Source organism: Convolutriloba macropyga, chromosome 6, assembly GCF_964194025.1.
Source record: "Convolutriloba macropyga chromosome 6, txConMacr16.3, whole genome shotgun sequence".
Taxonomy (NCBI): Eukaryota; Metazoa; Xenacoelomorpha; order Acoela; family Convolutidae; genus Convolutriloba; species Convolutriloba macropyga.
In genome coordinates, this window is record NC_134473.1 from 27,593,795 (window position 1) to 27,615,248 (window position 21,454).

At 33.6% G+C, this 21,454-nt stretch overlaps 2 protein-coding genes and 1 pseudogene across 2 annotated transcripts in view; all 3 read right to left on the bottom strand.

The window, feature by feature from the left end:
* LOC142340905 (mitochondrial dimethyladenosine transferase 1-like) overlaps positions 1–21,454 on the bottom strand; it is a 498,997-nt gene that overhangs the window by 383,118 nt on the left and 94,425 nt on the right. The window lies entirely within an intron of this gene.
* LOC142340904 (guanine nucleotide-binding protein G(I)/G(S)/G(O) subunit gamma-12 pseudogene) overlaps positions 1–21,454 on the bottom strand; it is a 407,251-nt pseudogene that overhangs the window by 351,098 nt on the left and 34,699 nt on the right.
* The window catches only part of LOC142341276 (5-hydroxytryptamine receptor 1A-like), a 40,642-nt gene that overhangs the window by 17,565 nt on the left and 1,623 nt on the right, over positions 1–21,454 (bottom strand). Inside the window, exon 2 of the mRNA XM_075392194.1 lies at positions 10,500–11,417. Within this exon, the coding sequence (XP_075248309.1) occupies positions 10,500–10,843 (344 nt within the window). The 5' untranslated portion in view covers positions 10,844–11,417. The remainder of the gene's footprint in view (positions 1–10,499; positions 11,418–21,454) is intronic.

The window sequence follows — 21,454 nt, forward strand, 5'->3', positions numbered from 1 at the left end:
ATGTTTCACTTTTCGGTGTGCAATTATTTTTAATTTATTATTGCAATATGTTAGAACTTAACGTTTTCTGATAAATGGGTTTAAAGATGCGCAATAACTGCAAAGTTGAAGCGTTGAAGCACCTTCTCACAAATTTCGTGTCGTTTCTGTGCTCTCAAACTTCAAACAAATTAGAAGCTGTCAATTGAATTCTTTAGAACGTAACTTTGGCACCGCATGCAGTCTTATGGTTTCTGTTTTCTTATCGGCCCCTGGTTTCTGTTTTATTTCCCAATGGTGACAATTGAAAATCTTTTGTTAATTTTAACATTTTGAATTTTAATTATTTGAGTCATCAAAGTTTTCTAAAATTTTTTAGCACAAAGAGCCAACGCGGAGACAGTCTTCCTATTAATGAGCTTAGAATTGTCAAACGTACAAGTCAGATGAACAGCTTGTTTGAGGAACAGTCAGCTTTCAAACTGCTAACTATTTTCTAGATATTCAGTTTTTTTTGCTGAAGCCCAAATACTCATAGATTGTTTAAAAAATTGGGAATTTGTGGGCTTGCGCTGGGTTTTAATATATGGTGGCAACTTATTTTTCTAGCCAAAACGTCATCCTTTTCATAGATCCTTGTTTGTCTTGTAAATCTAATCTGAAACAAAGTTTTGTTTCGTCATGCTTAATTTGTTGCTCACCTGTTACTTGTGTGATAATTAAACACATTCTAGAAATTTTAGTTATTAAATCCCTTCTTTCCGCTTTAAAAGTATAAAAACGTAATCTACTTTAAAGGATGGTGGTTTACAGGCGCCTTACTTTCACACTTCAACCTTCGTTTTTCGAGTTTGAAAAAATTGATAATTTCACCCTAAAAAGTATCAATTTTTTCAAAAACGTAGTTATTTTTAATTATCGCCTGATAAATTAATTATTAGAACTTGTTTTGATTTCTTGGCTTTATGAATAGGTTAAATCGACGGAAAAACTGCCGACTAATAACAAATCTTGTTGTGAAAAGATTCAAAGCTTTTCTAATTTGACTTTGAACGGATTTTGAGCGGACGCACATTTCCAATCTTCCGTGTCCAGTTAAATCACAAATGAAATGTTGGGAACAAGAGTTTACATTCCACTAGTAAACAATCAGCCATTTAAAACCATTTTCTCAAATTGTGAGAATTTTTTAAGATCAAAATGATTGCGTTGCTCTTCACTTTGAAATTTACCTGATTATGCTATAGTGCATGAAACCAGAATTTTTGTGCTTTTTGTATAAAGATTTTTTGTGCACTTCATAATTCTGTAATGAAGTATCATCGTGACTCTTAAATTGTAGTTTTTTGTTCCAGTTAGTATTACTTCGAAAATAATCATTATGCAGATTCTAGAGACTAAATTTTATACTGACAAAAGTTGTGTATTCGAATTGTTTTTTGTCGGTTGAATCCACCAATTCAGCAACTGAAGTTCACCCTCTTTGTGAATGTAGTTTGCTCATTTATATAAATAATTTTAACTGGTTTTCTTTGTTTAGTTTTTTTGAAATATCATTATAGTTCCCGTAATTTGAAATTGAGTCGGTACATGGTCTACGTAATTATTTTAATTTAGTATTTTGTTGTATTTTGTCCGAAATTTAAACTAAAAGTTCTCCGCCATGTCTTAAGGATTATACTTTATAATAAACCCCAACAAGGCGGCTTGTTAATGTGCGTTCGCACATGATGTTCCGACCCGAGCTCAACTACATTTTTGACTTAATTGTCAACCAAATGAAGAAATAACAAAAATAGATGTTTGAGTTTAAAACAATCGTCACACAACCTATCTACTAATTGAATAACATAATGCCATGCCTTATTACAGCGCCTATGAGATCTGACCTTAAAGAGACTACGAGACAAAAAACAGCCAAAAAAATTAGCAAAAACAAAAACTTCACGGCAAAGACTGAATATCTAAATATTAAAAACGTATAGTAACAACGTCAAAATGCAGTCAGATAAAACCTTGACTACTCAAATTTAATTTCTCCTAATTATACAGCGGACGGAAAGTTTTCTTAATGAGACGATGTTACAAGTCAACAAAGAGAACGATCAATGATGCGAAATTCAAAAGTTAATCAACATTTTTTTAAACCAAGAAATTTTAAAAGTTTTAAAAATCATTAGCTTTTAACTAAATAATCGTTGATGAATTACTAAAAAAAATTTCTACGAATCCAAAAGGCCTTGTCTTTGGGTAGTTTAAGCCTTAGAAACGAACTGAAGAAAAACCTAAAAATTTAGAAGCGATTTGCGAAAACAAACTTGCTGCCATTAAAATCATTAGCTATAATCTGAATACCATGTATTTTTTAATAAATTCTTATTTCTACTAAATCAACTACAGAAATTATACTGAGAGATTGAATAAGTTTATTTGTGCCACATTTGTAAGCCATTGGGATCTGTTACTACGCGATTGTTATGAAAGAAGAGAAAAAGAAGCACAAAATTGAACACTCAAAGAACGTTTACAAAAACGTATATTGTCCAAAGAAGCAACAATGACAAATGATAACAGCAGATATGATATTTTGTGGAATACAGGAAATTGTATGTGACCTCTCATTGATGAAAATAAGTTACAATTTGACGAAATGAACAACAAAAACTGAAAAGTTTGAAAATGTATATCATAAATTTTCAGACTAAAGGCTATAAACTGACTAACTGATTCGGGTAACATCAATAATTCAATCCTCAATTACACGTCTAAGAGACTTGTCATCAGCAATTTACGGCTACCTAAAGAACAAAAACACGCAAAAACAGCAATTTCATGAAAAAAATTGAGCGACAAAAATGTCGAAGGCATTAAAAAAAGAACTTTTCACAAAAAACATTTCTATGTTCAATTGAGTTTTTAACAACAATTGGATTCTTCTTTCTTTTCAATATAAATTCAAAAAATCAAATATGAACAAATACATTAGAACCACGAAATTTTTGAGAAAACTCGTAGTATCAACACCATTAATTTCATTAGCTTTTAACGGAACCACTAAATTCGCTCAATTATGCTTACATGGGACAACCGGTTCGTTGGCCATTCATATTTGGTCAATAGTACCTTATAACAAATTATTGAAGATGAAAACAACAAAAAAAGACAGGTAACTAAATTTCAGTAGAAAAGTGTCAGAAGAAAGTGTCGAATCAATTTAAATAATAAATTCTTCTCTGAAAACTTTATATATGATTCATTGGAAGTCTTCCTTAAACAAATTTGAGCTCTCAGTTTTAGGATATTGTGATCAGATTTCAAAAGGATCCAAAAAGTAAGAAAAGGTACCCGAAAAATAAAAAAAAATATGAAAATTAGTGGCATTGAAGGTTTAGGTAGAAGATAAAGCCGCTAAACATATTATTTTTGGCTGAAAAAAATGGGGATCTCAAAAGTACTAAGTCTGACTGACAGTTCACGAAAAAAAGTTAAGGATTGGTTAGTGTTCCAAAAAAATTCGAAAAACTATTTTTAAAGTCATAACAGCCATTAACCTCCAAGTCTTTTAACGGAGGTCAATAACTACGCTCAGAAATAAAACAGTGGCAGAAGAGAAAGATGTGTCATGCTTAGATAATCAACAGGAGATCACAAGAAGTCTTAAGACTATGAAAACAACAACAAAAACAGGCAAGAACCAAAAATTCAGAAAAAAAGGTAGAGGAAAGTGTCGAAGACATTTTAATCAAAAGCTCTTCTTGGAAAACTTTGTCTAAGATCCGTTGAACGTCTTCCCTTGCCCAATGGGAACTATCAGTAAGATCATAATGCGATAAGATTTCAAAAGGATCCAAAAATAAGAAAATGTACCCGAAAATTTTTTCAAAAAATTTGAAAACTCGGGGCATTGAACTCTTAAAACTAATAGCTAGAAAATGAAAATGCTAACCAGATTAAATTTAGCTGCACTAGAGACAAAAAAATTCTGTAAGTACTGAGACTGACTAACAGTCCACGAAAAAAGCCATTAAAATCAAAAGCTTTTAATGGAGGTCAATAACTACGCTCAGAAATAACATGATGACAAGAATGATGTTTGTCATGCATAGATAATCAATAAGAGATCACGATAAGTCTTAAGACTATGAAAACAACAACAAAAACAGGCGAAAACCAAAATTCAGTCGAAAAGTGCGAAAAGAATTTTTCGAAGCCATTTAAACCATTACTTTTTCTCTGAAAACTTTTTCTTTGATCCACTGAAGGTCTTTTCCAAGCCAATGGGATTAGAATATTTTTTGGATAATGTTCATAGTTTTTGGATTATGTGATAAGAGTTCAAATGTAACCAATAATACGGAAATATCCAAAAAATTTTTAAAACTTTTTGAAATCTTGTGTAATTGAAGTCATATTACTAAAATTTAAAAAATAAAACCGCCAGCTAGATCAAATTTGGTTACAGTAGGATGGAGCAGGGTGCTGTCATCACAGAGACTGACTTACAGTTCACGATAATAAGTTTATGATTGGTTAATGTTTGAAAAAATTTTTGAATTATTTTTAAAGTCTTAACAGCCATTAACTGTCCACTCAAAGCACTAGATATGCTCACTTAAATCTCATTACGGAACATATTACACTGTTAGTCAATGAGTTCATGCCATAGAACTCCAAGAAGTTAGTAAAACTTCAAAAAGAAATACAAGAGTTCATTTGAAATTAGGAAAACTCAGAGTCGAATTTTAAAAAAACATGAGCAATTTCTTGAAAACGATTTTTTTTGTTCATTGGGCTTCATTTGACTGTAAAGGAGGTCTGTCATTAACGGAACCTCCATATGCAAAGTGACTTGTCTCGAGGTGACTTAAGAAAGCAAAAAAGTAGAAAAGTTTCATGAAAAAAGAGCTCTCAAATAATTTTTGATTCCTTTTGATTTTAAAGCTCCCTATGAGATCAGAACTAGTCTTTTTTATCGCCTTTAGTCTATTAGAAACATGGAATTGGTTCATTTTTTGTCAAGAAATTAAAGTTTGAATAACTATTTTTAGAGAAAATATCTTAATTTGAAGAAAAATCACAATAAAAGTGAACAATTATCCCGTGTTCGCACAAAAATTCAATCCTCGATAACTCCTCGAAAAAACCGAAAATCAAAAAAATCTTTTTAATTTTGAATTCTACGCTGGACCAGCTTTTTAATGATTCCGCTCACATTTCTCTGCGATGAATATATCAATCGGTTAAAATTTACTGAACAAAAAAAGCCATTAAGAGTTTATAGTTCCTCCCCCCCCCCCACAAGGGGGGTCGGAACAATACGTATAATAATACGGATTATAGACTATGGTCAAATTTGCTAGTTCAAATTTTCTTGCAATATTTTATACGTTACGTTCTTCAGTGTGCCATTATTTTCTATTTATTTTTGCGATATATTAGATTTTAACGTTTTGCAATAAAGGGATCTTAGGGGGCGCGATAGCTGCGAACTTGAAGCACTTTCTCGCAACATTCAATCTCGTTTTTTATACTTTCAAACTTCAAATAAAATAGAAGCTGTCAACTGAATTAATTAGAATGTAATTTTTGCTTCTCACGCACTATTATGGTCTCCGTTTTCTTATCATTCCGACTTTTCGGTTTTTATTTCCCAATGGTGTCAATTGACAGACTGTTGTTCATTTTAACATTTTGCAATTTAATTGTTTGAGTCGTCAAAATTTTCTAAAATTTATTAGCACAAAGCACCAGTGCCGACCCATTTTAGCAATTAATGAGCTCGGAGTTGTCAAAGAAACAAGTCAGATGAACAAAATGTTTGAGAAACTGACAGCGTTCAATCTCCAGAGTGTTTTTCTAATTATTTCAGTTTTTGTTTTTCAGGGCCCCAATTTTGAAGATTTTAATCGAATCTAAATAAAACTAGCAAAAGTTCTCTACAATGAAAAATGTCACAAAAGTTTGGACGGGAAAAAGTTATTTATTGTTTGTCAGAATTTGAATAATCTGATGCGAATATATGAATCGGCAAGCAACGCTGCAAACGTTCGCATTTCATAGGTCTCTAGGTATAGACAAAACTAATGATAAGTTCCTTGGCCTGAGACAGGCATGGGTCAGACGGACGTGGGTCGCGAACAAGGGCTCCGGTGCGACCGAGTTCATAGTCAAGAAAAACTTTGGGTTACACCTTTCTGTGTGCCCCTTATATGAGATCGGTTGGTTTGGTACCCAATTTTTATCTGTTTAATCTGTACAGAAATGAAGTATTACAAGTGAAATGAAAAGTTTTCTCACCTGTTAAAGGGCCATGATCCGTTAATCTGGAAGGCAGTTTTGAACGACATCACGGCCAGACCCACCAGAGCATCACAGACAGCCAGCGAAGCGATCAAATACATTCCAACATTGTGTAATTTCTTGCTCCTCCAGATAATAATAACTACTATACAATTACCAACTATGGTTACTAATATTATAACTTCAATCACTACTAACTGGCCGGCTACAATTAGCAATGAGTCGTTGAAAAAATTAGTATTAGTTGAGTCAGAGCTGTCGTTAACTAAAGACGATATATCGGTTGTTGGTAAGATGGTAAAATCTAACGGAACGTAATTAATTTTATAGTTATCTTTCTTTCATTATGACAATAATAAACTGCTTCAAAAGAAAGCGTGGACCAGATAAACAAAAACAAAATTATCTAATTTTATCTTTGCTTTGAAGTTTAATATGTGTTAAGACATTAAAATCAGGGAGTGAAAAATTCTTTGAAGATCCAAGTTCGCGAAATAGGAATGGCTCAACTTCAGATTGCAAACGAAAATAACAAAAGTATAAAAATAGTTTCTCTGTACTTATCGCTGTAATCGGGTAACATCATTAATTCAATCCTGAATTACACGTCTAAGAGACTTGTCATCAGCAATTTACGGCTACCTAAAGAACAAAATCAGGCAAAAACAGCAATTTCATGAAAAAAAAATTGAGCGACAAAATTGTCGAAGGCATTAAAAAAAGAACTTTTCACAAAAAACATTTCTATGTTCAATTGATTTTTTAACAACAATTGGATTCCTCTTTTTTATCAATGTAAATTCAAAAAGTCAAATATGAACAAATACATTAGAACGACGAAATTTTTGAGAAAACTCGTAGTATCAACACCATTAATTTCATTAGTTTTCAACGGAACCACTAAATACGCTCAATTATGCTTACATGGGACAACCGGTTTGTTGGCCATTCATATTTAGTCAATAGTACCTTACAACAAGTTATTGAAGATGAAAACAACAAAAAAAGACAGGTAACTAAATTTCAGTAGAAAAGTGTCAGAAGAAAGTGTCGAATCAATTTAAATAATAAATTCTTCTCTGAAAACTTTATATATGATTCATTGGACGTCTTCCTTAAACAAATTTGAGCTTTCAGTTTTAGGATATTGTGATCAGATTTCAAAAAAAGGATCCAAAAATAAGATTAGGTACCCGAAAAATTAAAAAAAAAATATGAAAACTAGTGGCATTGAAGGTTTAGGTAGAAGATAAAGCCGCTAAACATATTATTTCTGGCTGCATTAGAAAAAAAATTTGGATCCCAAAAGTACTAAGTCTGACTGACAGTTCACGAAAAAAAAGTTAAGGATTGGTTAGTGTTCCAAAAAAAAATTCGAAAAACTATTTTTAAAGTCATAACAGCCACTAACCTCCAAAGCTTTTAACGGAGGTCAATAACTACGCTCAGAAATAAAACAATGGCAGAGGAGAAAGATGTGTCATGCATAGATAATCAACAGGAGATCACAAGAAGTCTTAAGACTATGAAAACAACAACAAAAACAGGCAAGAACCAAAAATTCAGTAAAAAAAGGTAGAGGAAAGTGTCGAAGACATTTTAATCAAAAGCTCTTCTCGGAAAACTTTGTCTAAGATCCGTTGAACGTCTTCCCTTGCCCAATGGGAACTATCAGTAAGATCATAATGCAATAAGATTTCAAAAGGATCCAAAAATAAGAAAATGTACCCAAAAATTTTTTCAAAAAATTTGAAAACTCGGGGCATTGAACTTTTAAAACTAATAGGTAGAAGATGAAAAAGCTAACCAGATTAAATTTAGCTGCACTAGAGACAAAGAAAGTTCTGTAGGTACTGAGACTGACTAACAGTCCACGAAAAAAATTAGAATCGCTTAATCTTCAAAAGAACTTTCGAAAAACTTTTTTTAAAGTCTTAACAGCCATTAAAATCAAAAGCTTTTAATGGAGGTCAATAACTACGCTCAGAAATAACATGATGACAAGAATGATGTTTGTCATGCATAGATAATCAATAAGAGATCACGATAAGTCTTAAGACTATGAAAACAACAACAAAAACAGGCGAAAACCAAAATTCAGTCGAAAAGTGCGAAAAGAATTTTTCGAAGCCATTTAAACCATTACTTTTTCTCTGAAAACTTTTTCTTTGATCCACTGAAGGTCTTTTCCAAGCCAATGGGATTAGAATATTTTTTGGATAATGTTCATAGTTTTTGGATTATGTGATAAGAGTTCAAATGTAACCAATAATACGGAAATATCCAAAAAATTTTTAAAACTTTTTGAAATCTTGTGTAATTGAAGTCATATTACTAAAATTTAAAAAATAAAACCGCCAGCTAGATCAAATTTGGTTACAGTAGGATGGAGCAGGGTGCTGTCATCACAGAGACTGACTTACAGTTCACGATAATAAGTTTATGATTGGTTAATGTTTGAAAAAATTTTTGAATTATTTTTAAAGTCTTAACAGCCATTAACTGTCCACTCAAAGCACTAGATATGCTCACTTAAATCTCATTACGGAACATATTACACTGTTAGTCAATGAGTTCATGCCATAGAACTCCAAGAAGTTAGTAAAACTTCAAAAAGAAATACAAGAGTTCATTTGAAATTAGGAAAACTCAGAGTCGAATTTTAAAAAAACATGAGCAATTTCTTGAAAACGATTTTTTTTGTTCATTGGGCTTCATTTGACTGTAAAGGAGGTCTGTCATTAACGGAACCTCCATATGCAAAGTGACTTGTCTCGAGGTGACTTAAGAAAGCAAAAAAGTAGAAAAGTTTCATGAAAAAAGAGCTCTCAAATAATTTTTGATTCCTTTTGATTTTAAAGCTCCCTATGAGATCAGAACTAGTCTTTTTTATCGCCTTTAGTCTATTAGAAACACGGAATTGGTTCATTTTTTGGCAAGAAATTTAAGTTTGAATAACTATTTTTATAGAAAATATCTTAATTTGAAGAAAAATCACAATAAAAGTGAACAATTATCCCGTGTTCGCACAAAACTTCAATCCTCGATAACTCCTCGAAAAAACCGAAAATCAAAAAAAAATCTTTTTAATTTTGAATTCTACGCTGGACCAGCTTTTTAATGATGCCACTCACATTTCTCTGCGATGAATATATCGATCGGCCAAAATTGACTGAACAAAAAAAAGCCATTAAGAGTTTATAGTTCCCCCCCCCCCACAAGGGGGGTCGGAACAATAAGTATAATAATACGGATTATAGACTATGGTCAAATTTGCGAGTTCAAATTTTCTTGCAATATTTTATACGTTACGTTCTTCAGTGTGCCATTATTTTCTATTTATTTTTGCGATATATTAGATTTTAACGTTTTGTGATAAAGGGATCTTAGGGGGCGCGATAGCTGCGAACTTGAAGCACTTTCTCGCAACATTCAATCTCGTTTTTTATACTTTCAAACTTCAAATAAAATAGAAGCTGTCAACTGAATTAATTAGAATGTAATTTTTGCTCCTCACGCACTATTATGGTCTCCGTTTTCTTATCATTCCGACATTTCGGTTTTTATTTCCCAATGGTGACAATTGACAGACTGTTGTTCATTTTAACATTTTGCATTTTAATTGTTTGAGTCGTCAAAATTTTCTAAAATTTATTAGCACTAAGCACCAGTGCCGACCCATTTTAGCAATTAATGAGCTCGGAGTTGTCAAAGGAACAAGTCAGATGAACAAAATGTTTGAGAAACTGACAGCTTTCAATCTCCAGAGTGTTTTTCTAATTATTTCAGTTTTTGTTTTTCAGAGCCCCAATTTTGAAGATTTTAATCGAATCTAAATGAAACTAGCAAAAGTTCTCTACAATGAAAAATGTCACAAAAGTTTGGACGGGAAAAAGTTATTTATTGTTTGTCAGAATTGGAATAATCTGATACGAATATATGAATCGGCAAGCAACGCTGCAAACGTTCGCATTTCATAGGTCTCTAAGTATAGACAAAACTAATGATAAGTTCCGTGGCCTGAGACAGGCATGGGCCAGACGGACGTGGGTCGTGGACAACAAGGGCTCCGGTGAGACCGAGTTCATAGTCAAGAAAAACTTTGGGTCACACCTTTCTGTGTGCCCCTTATATGAGATCGGTTGGTTTGGTACCCAATTTTTATCTGTTTAATCTGTACAGAAATGAAGTATTACAAGTGAAATGAAAAGTTTTCTCACCTGTTAAAGGGCCATGATCCGTTAATCTGGAAGGCAGTTTTGAACGGCATCACGGCCAGACCCACCAGAGCATCACAAACAGCCAGCGAAGCGATCAAATACATTCCAACATTGTGTAATTTCTTGCTCCTCCAGATAATAATAACTACTATACAATTACCAACTATGGTTACTAATATTATTACTGCAATCACTACTAATTGGCCAATTACAATTAGCAATGAGTCGTTGAAAAAATTAGTATTAGTTGAGTCAGAGCTGTCGTTAACTAAAGACGATATATCGGTTCTTGGTAAGATGGTAAAATCTAACGGAACGTAATTAATTTTATAGTTATCTTTCATTATGACAATAATAAACTGCTTCAAAAGAAAGCGTGGAGCAGATAAACAAAAACAAAATTATCTAATTTTATCTTTACTTTGAAGTTTAATATGTGTTAGGACATTAAAATCAGGGAGTGAAAAATTCTTTGAAGATCCAAGTTCGCGAAATAGGAATGGCTCACTTCAGATTGCAAACGAAAATAACAAAACTATAAAAATAGTTTCTCTGTACTTATTGAATTTTTAACCATATGTTATAGTATAAAATTCTCTTTGTACGCAGCAATTAGGTATAATACAAACGAAATTCAAAATTGTATTTAAGTAGGATTTATAACTGTGTAATAAAAAGTACAGCAACTTTATGGATGGTAGTTTGATGTAAAAAGAGAAATTAATCAATTTATAATGAGAGGTTGATGATAAATATTTTTAATTCCGCTTATGGGAAAAAGCACGCGATCAACAATTTGGTACCGCCGTTGTGGATCAAAGCAATCAAGAAGGCAGATAAAGTAGCCAGGTGATTTGATTTTCCAAGGAAAAATCCAGTATTATCCGGCTATCAATGAACCTGGCTCGCTCAATCTCTCTGAAACAAATAAGAACACGTTATGAACAGTTTATATCAACAGTTTATGAATAAGTGAACAAACGTAATTGAAATTTATCTCTGCTGGAAAAAATGTTGTCGTCATCAAGTTTTTTCATAACAAAAATAAACAAAAATCCTTGACGAACAGCCGTTGCGTTTCTTTGGTGTCCTTCATATATTTTTTCCAAATCCCTTTAAAATTTGAAATACTGCAAAGTGAAGCCAAGTACTAAAAGGATTCGGTTTTCGGTCTTTTAATATGAACAAAAAAGTAAATTTAGGGAAAGAAAAACTAGTTAACTTAATTGTTAAAAGCTTTTTAGAGTAAAAACGCCTTTAATCCGGGATTTGAGAGTAATTATACGTCAGACTAAGGCATTAAAGTATTAGAATTAGACACGAAACCTGACCACATACGGGCAACATAAAATTCACAAAATAAACGAATATAAAAACTGCAGAAGCAATCTTTTTGGGGAGAGTTTTTGTAGCACCGCATTCTATCACACCACGCCTTCTGCAGCCTATAATAAAGATAACCCCTCCCCAAAACTAAAAGTTAAACCCTGAATACAACCAATGCTAAAAATCAATTAATTCCAACAAGTTATCCAAATAATGATGTGAATATTCGGGGAAAATACTAGGCATTCTCAGCCCAGGGTGTAACAAGGGGAATTTCCTTTGGGGTTTTTGATGAATAAGCACTTGATATAAGAATCGAATATAAATATAAATCTGCACAGAACATGTTGCAATTTACATGTGCACGCCATAAATACAACTTGAGGACAAAAGACCCAGTAAAATTGTTACTGATTTCAGCAAATAGATGCAAGTTTTAGGACCCTGACTAGGGCAAAACTACATTTTTTGTGTACTCTATACCTTTTTTCTATGATTGTCCACGCACACACATACACATACACGCACACACACACATACAAACACACACACACACACACACACACACACACACACACACACACACACACACACACACACACGCGCGCGCGCGCACCACACACGCGCGCACGCGCGCACGAACATACATACACACACACACACACACACACACACACACACACACACACACACACACACACACACCACACACACACACACCACACACACACGCGCGCACGCACGCACGAACATACACACACCACACACGCCGCACACACACACACACAAACACAGACACCAGTTGGTTATTGGTTTGAATTGCAAATTTTTAAACAGAATAAAAATTAAAAAATTTACGGATAATTATAATAGCCAGTGTTATCCATCCCTATGCTTTATAGAATGTTACTAATGAACGCAAAACGATCCCAGCTTTTGTTCACGAACTGAGAAAAGGGAGTAAACAGATCCAGCCAGTCAGTCAGCTGGCATTTTTTTGAGGAACAATGGATAAAATTTGCCGTTTTCAGTTTACCAACTTGACTTTGCACTGAATTGAGAACGATTTGTGCTTTTGACAAGTTAGCACAGCGAGTGCGTTTTATTTGCAAAGGGGGAGAGTGTTTGTTTATTAAGGACACTTTTAACCTAAGACATAAGTGTTCGTTTAGCCACTGACAAAGTGTCAAAAATATGGCAATAAACGTCTGAGTTTGACAGTGAGAATAACCAGAGATTTTATTAGGTTAACTTTTTAACACAGGGGTACACATCGGATTTGAGAACTAGACTAAATTTAATTACTCAAATTCAAAACTGAATTTCAACTGTTTGTAATGCAACTGTTGAAGTAAAAATATTGGTTTAAATCAAACAAAACAAACGCCTGATAGAAATCATAGAATTCAGTTCAGCACTGCTCTCACGTACGAGATTATTCTTGGAAAAGAAACGAAAAAGTACTTATTATTCTGACACATCTTGAAAATTTCTGAACCGTGTGAACCAATATTATTTTTGAATGAAAGCTATAATAGGAATGATTTAAAATGGACAATTTTGAACTCGAAGGACAAGAAATTTTCTCAATCTGAAATGCATAACGCTGAACAGCTAAATGTTAATGTGATGCACAGATCACAATATTGTGACACTTCTTTAATTACAATTCATTTTGTCACTTGTATCAGTTTTAAAGGGCCACAAAACTAAGTTGAAAGAAGTCCTTATTTATTAGCACCTTGTTTACGTTTTGTTTCTAAGCTCAATGTTTAATCCATTTTGCTGATTTTTACCCGGACTGCGCTCTCATTTTTTCAGCGCTGAATCATAGTAATTTTATTCGGTATTTAAATTTGCCAAGTATCATGATGATGTTAAAGTTTACAGTGATCAGAGTAAAAAAAATTAAAATAAACTAGTTTCTCTGAAACTTTTCTGAACTACATGCCAAAGACATATTGTTGCAAGACTTCAGAGAAAAAAAGTCGGCCTGAAAAAGACTGCTCAGAAAAAAGTCCAATATGTAAATATTCTGAATTTACTATGCGAATTATAATAAAGAAAACAAAATGTTCCAATGTTCAATCCACTTACAGTTCTCACAAAAGCACTCAGCCCCCTGCCACAACCGAGACTCCCCACCCACCAACGAACAACCCCCCCCCCCCCCCCCCCCCCGCCCACCACCACCAAACCCTTCCCGCCACCACCTGTTTTTGGGGGAGGGAGGAGTTAAAAGCTTGTTTCCGGCGTGCCACGATGTCGTGGCACCTCGTCTTCAAAACCGGGAAGAGGAAGAACACTTCCAGGACGGGCTGCCTCCGTGAACTGCAGATGTGCCCCCCACCCCTGATCTCTTCTGTTTGGAACACCCCCCACCCCACCTCTCCCAAATCGATTCTGTTTTGAACACCATCCCCCTGTTCGCCGCACACAGAGGCTCCGCCGCCTTGAACTGTTTTTCCTTGCCATAAATTTTGGAAAACATTGCCGTGTTCATAGTACACATATTGCGAGTTTCAAAATGAATTAAACGGTTAAGATAACGGCAAGAAATGAAAATGGGAAAGAAGATTCCCGTTCAGTTTGGGGCATGGTCGTGAGGGTGGGGTGATTTTCTCTGGTTACAACCTAGTAACGTGTCCTTAGAGCCTGAGATGTATGTTTTAATGCGATTTGGCCAGGCTCGGCCAATTTAACGAGTTTTTCTGAATCTCATGCTCAAAAATGCGTTAAAATAGACTGCATTTAAACTGATTCAGAACTGAGTTTTCTAGTTAGTAGGTGAAAATAAAGATTCGACTCTGAAATTGGCTGGGACTGGAGTCCAGGTGAGTAGTAGAGATTAAGCTGTTATAGATATTAGCACATTCATCACTTCGCCCACCTACGGAGATTTAATGAAAAAAACTGAGTCTTGACTGAACTGTAGAGCAGATGAATAATGAACTGCGGAGAAAAAATTACTACTTTAAAAAATAATCTCAAAGTTACTTAAATTTACGAAATTAGGCTTTAAACCAAGTTTCTGGCGCCACTTTATTCGACGGCCAAAATCACTCAATTTATATAAATCAACACTTTCTTCCCATGGAAACTATACTTTAATTTTACGAGCGACATAATTTTGTTTGCCATAAATTGTACTCAGAATTGACTCGTTGACAGAAGTTTGGATAACTGCCAAAATACTTTTTTATAAAATTTTGGTTTTTTTTCGAAAAAATCGTCAAATGAGTGTTCGTATTGTCTCAAACCTTACACGCCAAACTTTCGATACAATGATTTTTCATCGTGTATGATCACCAAAGACTTGTCCCTAGAATTCTTAATTTGTAAGATCTTAAAATGAAACCATTATTTTATGTACGATCCAGTCAGTGTACTTACTGTACTTCCAGTAACCGCAAAGACCACAATTTAATCATACCACAATTTTACTGCTAATGAAAGCAACATTTAGCTGAACAAATCACTAATTATATGTTAGCATATGACTCTTAGCGGCCTGAGGGACTTAGTGCCCTGACATGAGGGCGCTTGCGCCTGAGTGCTATGCAGAAGGCCCGAGGGGGGCCAAGATTCCTTTGCTAACTTAGTTAGAGAACCAAAGGGGTACGAAGGGTGTTAAAATTTAATTTAAATTGAAATTAAGAGTAAAGTTTTGCAGATTATTAAACGAAAAGTTTTCGTCAATTTTTATAATTTTTCTCCTGTTTTTCAGCTATTTCAATCATTTTCTGCTCCACGTGCCTCCAAGTGTTTTCGTTTAAGGCTTTGATTGCAAATGTCCAAAATATTAGTGGGTTTGACCTCACCGCCAAAATTATGTTTTCCTACTGCGGGCGGGCCCCTAAGTTAGGGCCGCTAAGTTAGGGCCGCTAAGTTAGGGCCGCTAAGTTAAGGCCGCAAAACATAGCGCATTCCACTTTTGCGCGTGCTAATTCCTAATTGCACGTGCCTCCAAGTTTTAGCGACCGAAAATTTTTTACCCTGGGTTCTCTAATTTTAAGGTTTTTCCTGAGGAAGACACGTGCCCGTTTTGTTAAACCTTTTTGCACGTTTTTTAATATTCAAAAAGATACTATTGAAAAATTGAGCAAACTTTTATAAAAATCCTCAGACGCCTTGAGGCAAATTTGCAGAAAAATTTGTTGCACGCCTCATTACAACCTATGAATTTTCTTATCTGCTCAAATGTATAAATCTACTCCGCAAGAGGACTTAGGTAGGACACATTGACTTCATTGGGAATAAAGAAAGAACTTGTTGCTACACAAATGACATTAGTAGCTTTCGAAGTTATGTTATCACACATCTTGTAAATAAAATTCACAGAGAAATGATTTTTGAAGTTGAACTCTCATTACGACGCAGAAGTATACCCAAATCATCGCGGGCAGATACGCCCGATGGGTGTATCTCGTGTTCGTTTTCACTGTGTTAATACATTGAAAATGGAAAATTATTGCGGAAAATAGCTACTTTAGCTGAAATCGGCAAAGTACACACTTTATAACCTATTTTTCGCATGGCTTGTATCACGCATCTGCTCCATTTAAGTATCGATTTTTCGCACGCAATGTAGCCCGATTTCGCTTATAATCCGCAATTAAGCCTAACTTAATTACTACTTATTTAATTAAGCCTAATTTATTACTACTAGTAATACTTTTTTACTACTTTATTACTACTGATAGTATTTTATTACTACTTATTACTACTTATTAGTACTATTTATTACTACTTATTTAAATCGGCCAGTCCCACATTGATATACAAAGCCATTGATGTGCGAGGGATTTTTCGGGAAAAAAATCAGTTTTTATTTTTGCATGTGTTTAAAGCACTTTAGAGCTTTGAAAGCGTTAATTAAATCTTTATTAAAATGCTTATTGCATGCTCAAAATGCGCGCAAATAATAGATACTTAAATTGAGCGGAAACGTGCTACAAGACTTATAATCTACTTTTCGTTCCGAATGTTCTTTTATTTCGCACAATTGGCGGAACCCCTTTTACGAAAAGTAAGATACAAAGGATTCTCCTAATTTCGTTCATTGTATCTATCTAATTTTCGAGCCAATTTTACTAAGGGGGAAATTTTGGGGTATACCTTTGTGTTGTAATGTTGCAAAGTTCGGACGTGTTGCTGATAGAAATCGTTTTGAGCTTCTGCACCGTGAGCGGTGAAGAACACTACCGAAAGGAAGAAATTTTAGCTATACCGGCTCGTAAGATTAGACACAATGGAACTGTAACTCGGTCTTAAAAGATCTTACACGTAAAAACTTTTTCTTATAATGAGAAGTTTTGTCGGACAGAATTGTGTTAGAAATTTTGTCTTTCAATACTTACCAAATGTCTTATAAGACCTTAGCAAGAGAATACATAACTTTGGGGATAGTTGATGATTAAGTAAGTAAATTGACTCAAAAAAGGTATTAAGAGGGAAAAGAGTTCTCTAAACCCACTCAAATTAACTTGATTAAAAATTGCGTTAACCAAATAAAGTAAACCAGTTGCAATGTTTACATTGTCGGCACATAGAATGGTAACTACTATCAAAGTATATTGATTTTTGTCCTGCTTTCAGCCACCAATCTCTGCCTACCTTCGTAAGGTATTGTTAATGAAAAAACGACCGCAGACATTATTGACAAAATGTCTCATAATTTACATAATTCATATCATATCTTCTGTGTGATACATAAGGTTTGTTTGTTCACAAAGGTTAACTTGTTCTAAAATCAGTCATATACTGACCACATTGTCTATTATTTGGTCTTCGTATGCTCTGAAGGCTTGAATTATAGCTTCTTGAAACATGCAGACAAGACCCTAGTCCACTTTTCTTAGAAACTGAAAAGGGACCGCGAAGCTAAAAGTTCTCAATCTTACCAAATATCAAACCAGAAATAAGTTTTTTATCTATAAACATAAATATCTTTCAGCTATTGAACAAAGCTTAGGCTGTTTTCTTTTTCAAGATGAATAAAGTTTTACTTACATTTGACAGGAAATACATACAAGGAGGCTCGGTAATGTGCGTTCGCACATTAAGTTCCGACCCCGCTCATCAATATTTTTTGTTCAATTGTCTACCAAAAAATAGGCAGAGATGGCAAAAAATAACATATCAACATATCGTTCAACAAACTACTAAATGAATAAAAACAATCTACCTAAGAGTGCCTAGGAGACCTGTGACTACCATAATATGACTACCAGAAAAGAGGGCGACAAAAATCAAATAGTTACAAATAAAAATTGCGACAAAAACTCATTGTCCATTTTTTGAAAACCATTAACAACCAAATCAAAATGGCATCAGATAAAACTTAAAACAGGTCCACAAGAAATGAGCAAAAAGACAAAATTTAATAAAACAATGCTTTTTTTGAAAAGAATCAATTTCGAAATGATTAGAAACCTTATGCATCAAATGAAATCATTGAGAGATTCTTTTATACCTCCATAAAGAGTGATTGAGATCTTTCATTATCTAGGATATGTCATACGACTAGAAAAAGAACGACAAATACAGGCAAAAAAAAAATTGCACGAAAAAATATGCACGAAAACGATGTCCCAGCCGATTAAACATTTAGCTGTTCACTAAAATAATTAAAATAATTCGATTGCTTTTTTCAATTGGCAACATCTGTGAATCAATGGACGCTCATTTTTGTGATACTGTGAAAAAAAAAACGAAAACCTACAAGAAAGGGGGCGAAAAATCACGAGTTTTTTATGAAAACCGGTTGTACCAAGAAGAAAGACCATTGGTAAAAAAATAAAACCGTAATGAAGAGCAAATTCTATTTCAATAGGTAAATGATGTTACTTGTCCATAGAGTTGCTAAAACACAAGTTAACAGAAATAAGACTGGCAAATCCTAAAAATCTATAATCTTTTACTAAAAAAAACAAAAATTTTCATAAATCATGGCCAACCAAAGCTTTTGACTACAACAGTGGACAATTTGTGTTGCATCTAGTTGGAAAACTAACTGCGCCTGTTATTAGTGATACTAAATCTCAAGACTACAAAATAACATTGAGTACAAGCTGAACTAAAAAACTTCACAAACAAATTTACGAAACCACAGTATTGAAGCAATAAAATTTTCAAAATATTAACCGCGGGAATATAAAATTTTTATTTCCGTGTCCTTTAACTCTCATCAAATCTTTTTGTAAAAGGACAATAACAAAATAGCAGCAAGAAGAACCACAAAAAATGAAAGGTATCTAAATTTCACAAAATTCTGAAACAAATTGTCTAAGCCCTAAACAAAGACATCAGTCAAAACGTTAAAACAACAGCAAAATTTATAGTTTGGTTCAACAAAATTTTACAAAAAGAAGTCTTAATATTGAGGGTTAGTTACGAAAATGATACAGCAATATAAAAAAAACGCAAAGCAGAACAAAAAGGGATAAAACAAAAAAAAATATTATTCGTTTTTTTTAGAAATTTAGTTTGAAAGTCAATAAAACCTTTAGTTATTTACAACTATCAGTTATTGATTCATTCTTTTTTTCTACAGTTCGCTGCCGAGACTTTTAATTATCCAATAATGGGCAAACAACAAAAATAATTAACAACAAATAGAGGACAAAAACAAAAAAATTCTACCACATTCTGCAAGAGAACGGTTTCGCAGCCCTAAAAACCATTTGTTAATAAAAAAAATTATGTTCAGTCCTCAATTTTGTAAAATTTTTTGATTTAGATTGTTAAGTAATGTGAAAGATTACCAAAGAAACAAAAACAACATCAAAAATGGGCAATTATGCACAAAAATCACGAACATTTTGTATGAAAATTCGTAGTAACGAAAGCAAGAAAACCTTCTGTTAAGACAATCCGCCACAAAATTAGCACTCTTTATCAAAGAAAATTTGACCTGTATTTACAGAGAAAAGACAAAAATTTGACAAAATTAAAATAATCCATCAGTTTAAAAAATCACTGAAATTTTCTTAAAACAAGTACATTCATAAGAGACATTAGGTAACAAAAGAAAGCATGGTAAAATTTCACCTACAGCTCACTAGAAAACAATTAAGAACTTTGAATGGTTAGATTTAGAAATCAGACAGCAAAAACAATAACAATTGAAGGCAAAACGCAAGAAATCCGTTAAAATTTGCTTAAACTCGCAAGAAACAATATCTACATTCGGCCTCGTGCAAACGTAAGTGGGAGCTGTCATTAATGGAGCCGTGAAAAATAAGTTGTCAATAATTAAAATTAAAAGAAAAAAGCAAAATATTTTGAAAAAAGGTAGCACCAAAATAAAAATTAAAAAAATTCTGATTCTATACGAATCCACGATAATATCAAACCTACCCCTGATTTTTCCGGGGGCCCAAAAACCCACCCAAGTTTTCCAGGTGTTTGCGAATTAGACCAATTGTTGAGTGTACTTCTTCAAATATTAAAAAAAACGATGCATTATGTATAATTATCGAGTAAACCTTCAAAAAACGGCAAAATTTTAACTCCAGAAGACTTTCATACGGCGTCTAATTTCAACTAGCGCTCTTTTGAAGATAAGGAGGGATGTGTCAAGTTTTCTATGTCACTGTGTCAGGGAAATTTTAACAAAATTGACAAAAAAAGCATATTTTGTGACATTTTTCATAAAAAAGTTCGATTTTTGAAAATTGTGTAAAATTTTTAGCCAAAAAAAACTTCAATCAAACAATTGAGCAACGCCCCTCTATCTCTAACGGACGGTAACAATGACACTCTACCGTTAAAAAGTTGAAATTATTTAAATTTTTATTAGCGAATACAGGCCAAAATTTACTAAGAATTACTGAAAATTTGAATAAAAACAGTCGATTATTCACAAAATTTAAACCTCGATAACTCCCTGTAAAAAAAACGAAAGTCAAAAAATCTTTTTCATTTCATATTCTAATCTGGAGGGGCTTTTAATGATACCACTCACAACTCTGTATGATGAATATATCGATCGGTCAAAATTGACTGAACAAAAAAACCCAGTTGAATATATAGTTCCTCCCTCCCCACTAAAGTGGGGTCAGAACAAAAACAATAAAAAATAAACTGAAAATTGCAGTTCAATTGAGTCTAGACGCAGCATTGGGTCATCAGTGTAAAATTGTGAAAAGGTGATGAAAAAATATTAAAAACAGGTGTGCACTAAATCTCATTTTGGCTAAACATCATAAATTTATGAACAATTGATGTTGTATGCAAAAGCTAATCTGGACAAAAGTTGATCATTCTGTTTTTGATTTAGCCTATAAAAAATATAAGTGGGTAGAGCCAGGTCGTGAAAGTTCTGGGCTGCCTGAATGATTTTCAGGTAAATCATTACAGTCTGGTTATAATTACTAGAACTATCGTGGCAGCCGCTTCAAGTAGCTTACTGGCGATAATAAAAATAAAGTGTCGTCGGGCCAAGGATTTTGGTTGATTCTACCACTGCAAATCGGGTGTAAGATTGAACACAAATTTTCCACCTTTAAGTATTGTTAATAAGAGTATTGTTAAGTATTGTTAATAAGCTCTCCCTCTCTCTCTCTCTCTCTCTCTCTCTCTCTCTCTCCTTCTCTCTCTCTCCTTCTCTCTCTCTCTCTCTCCTC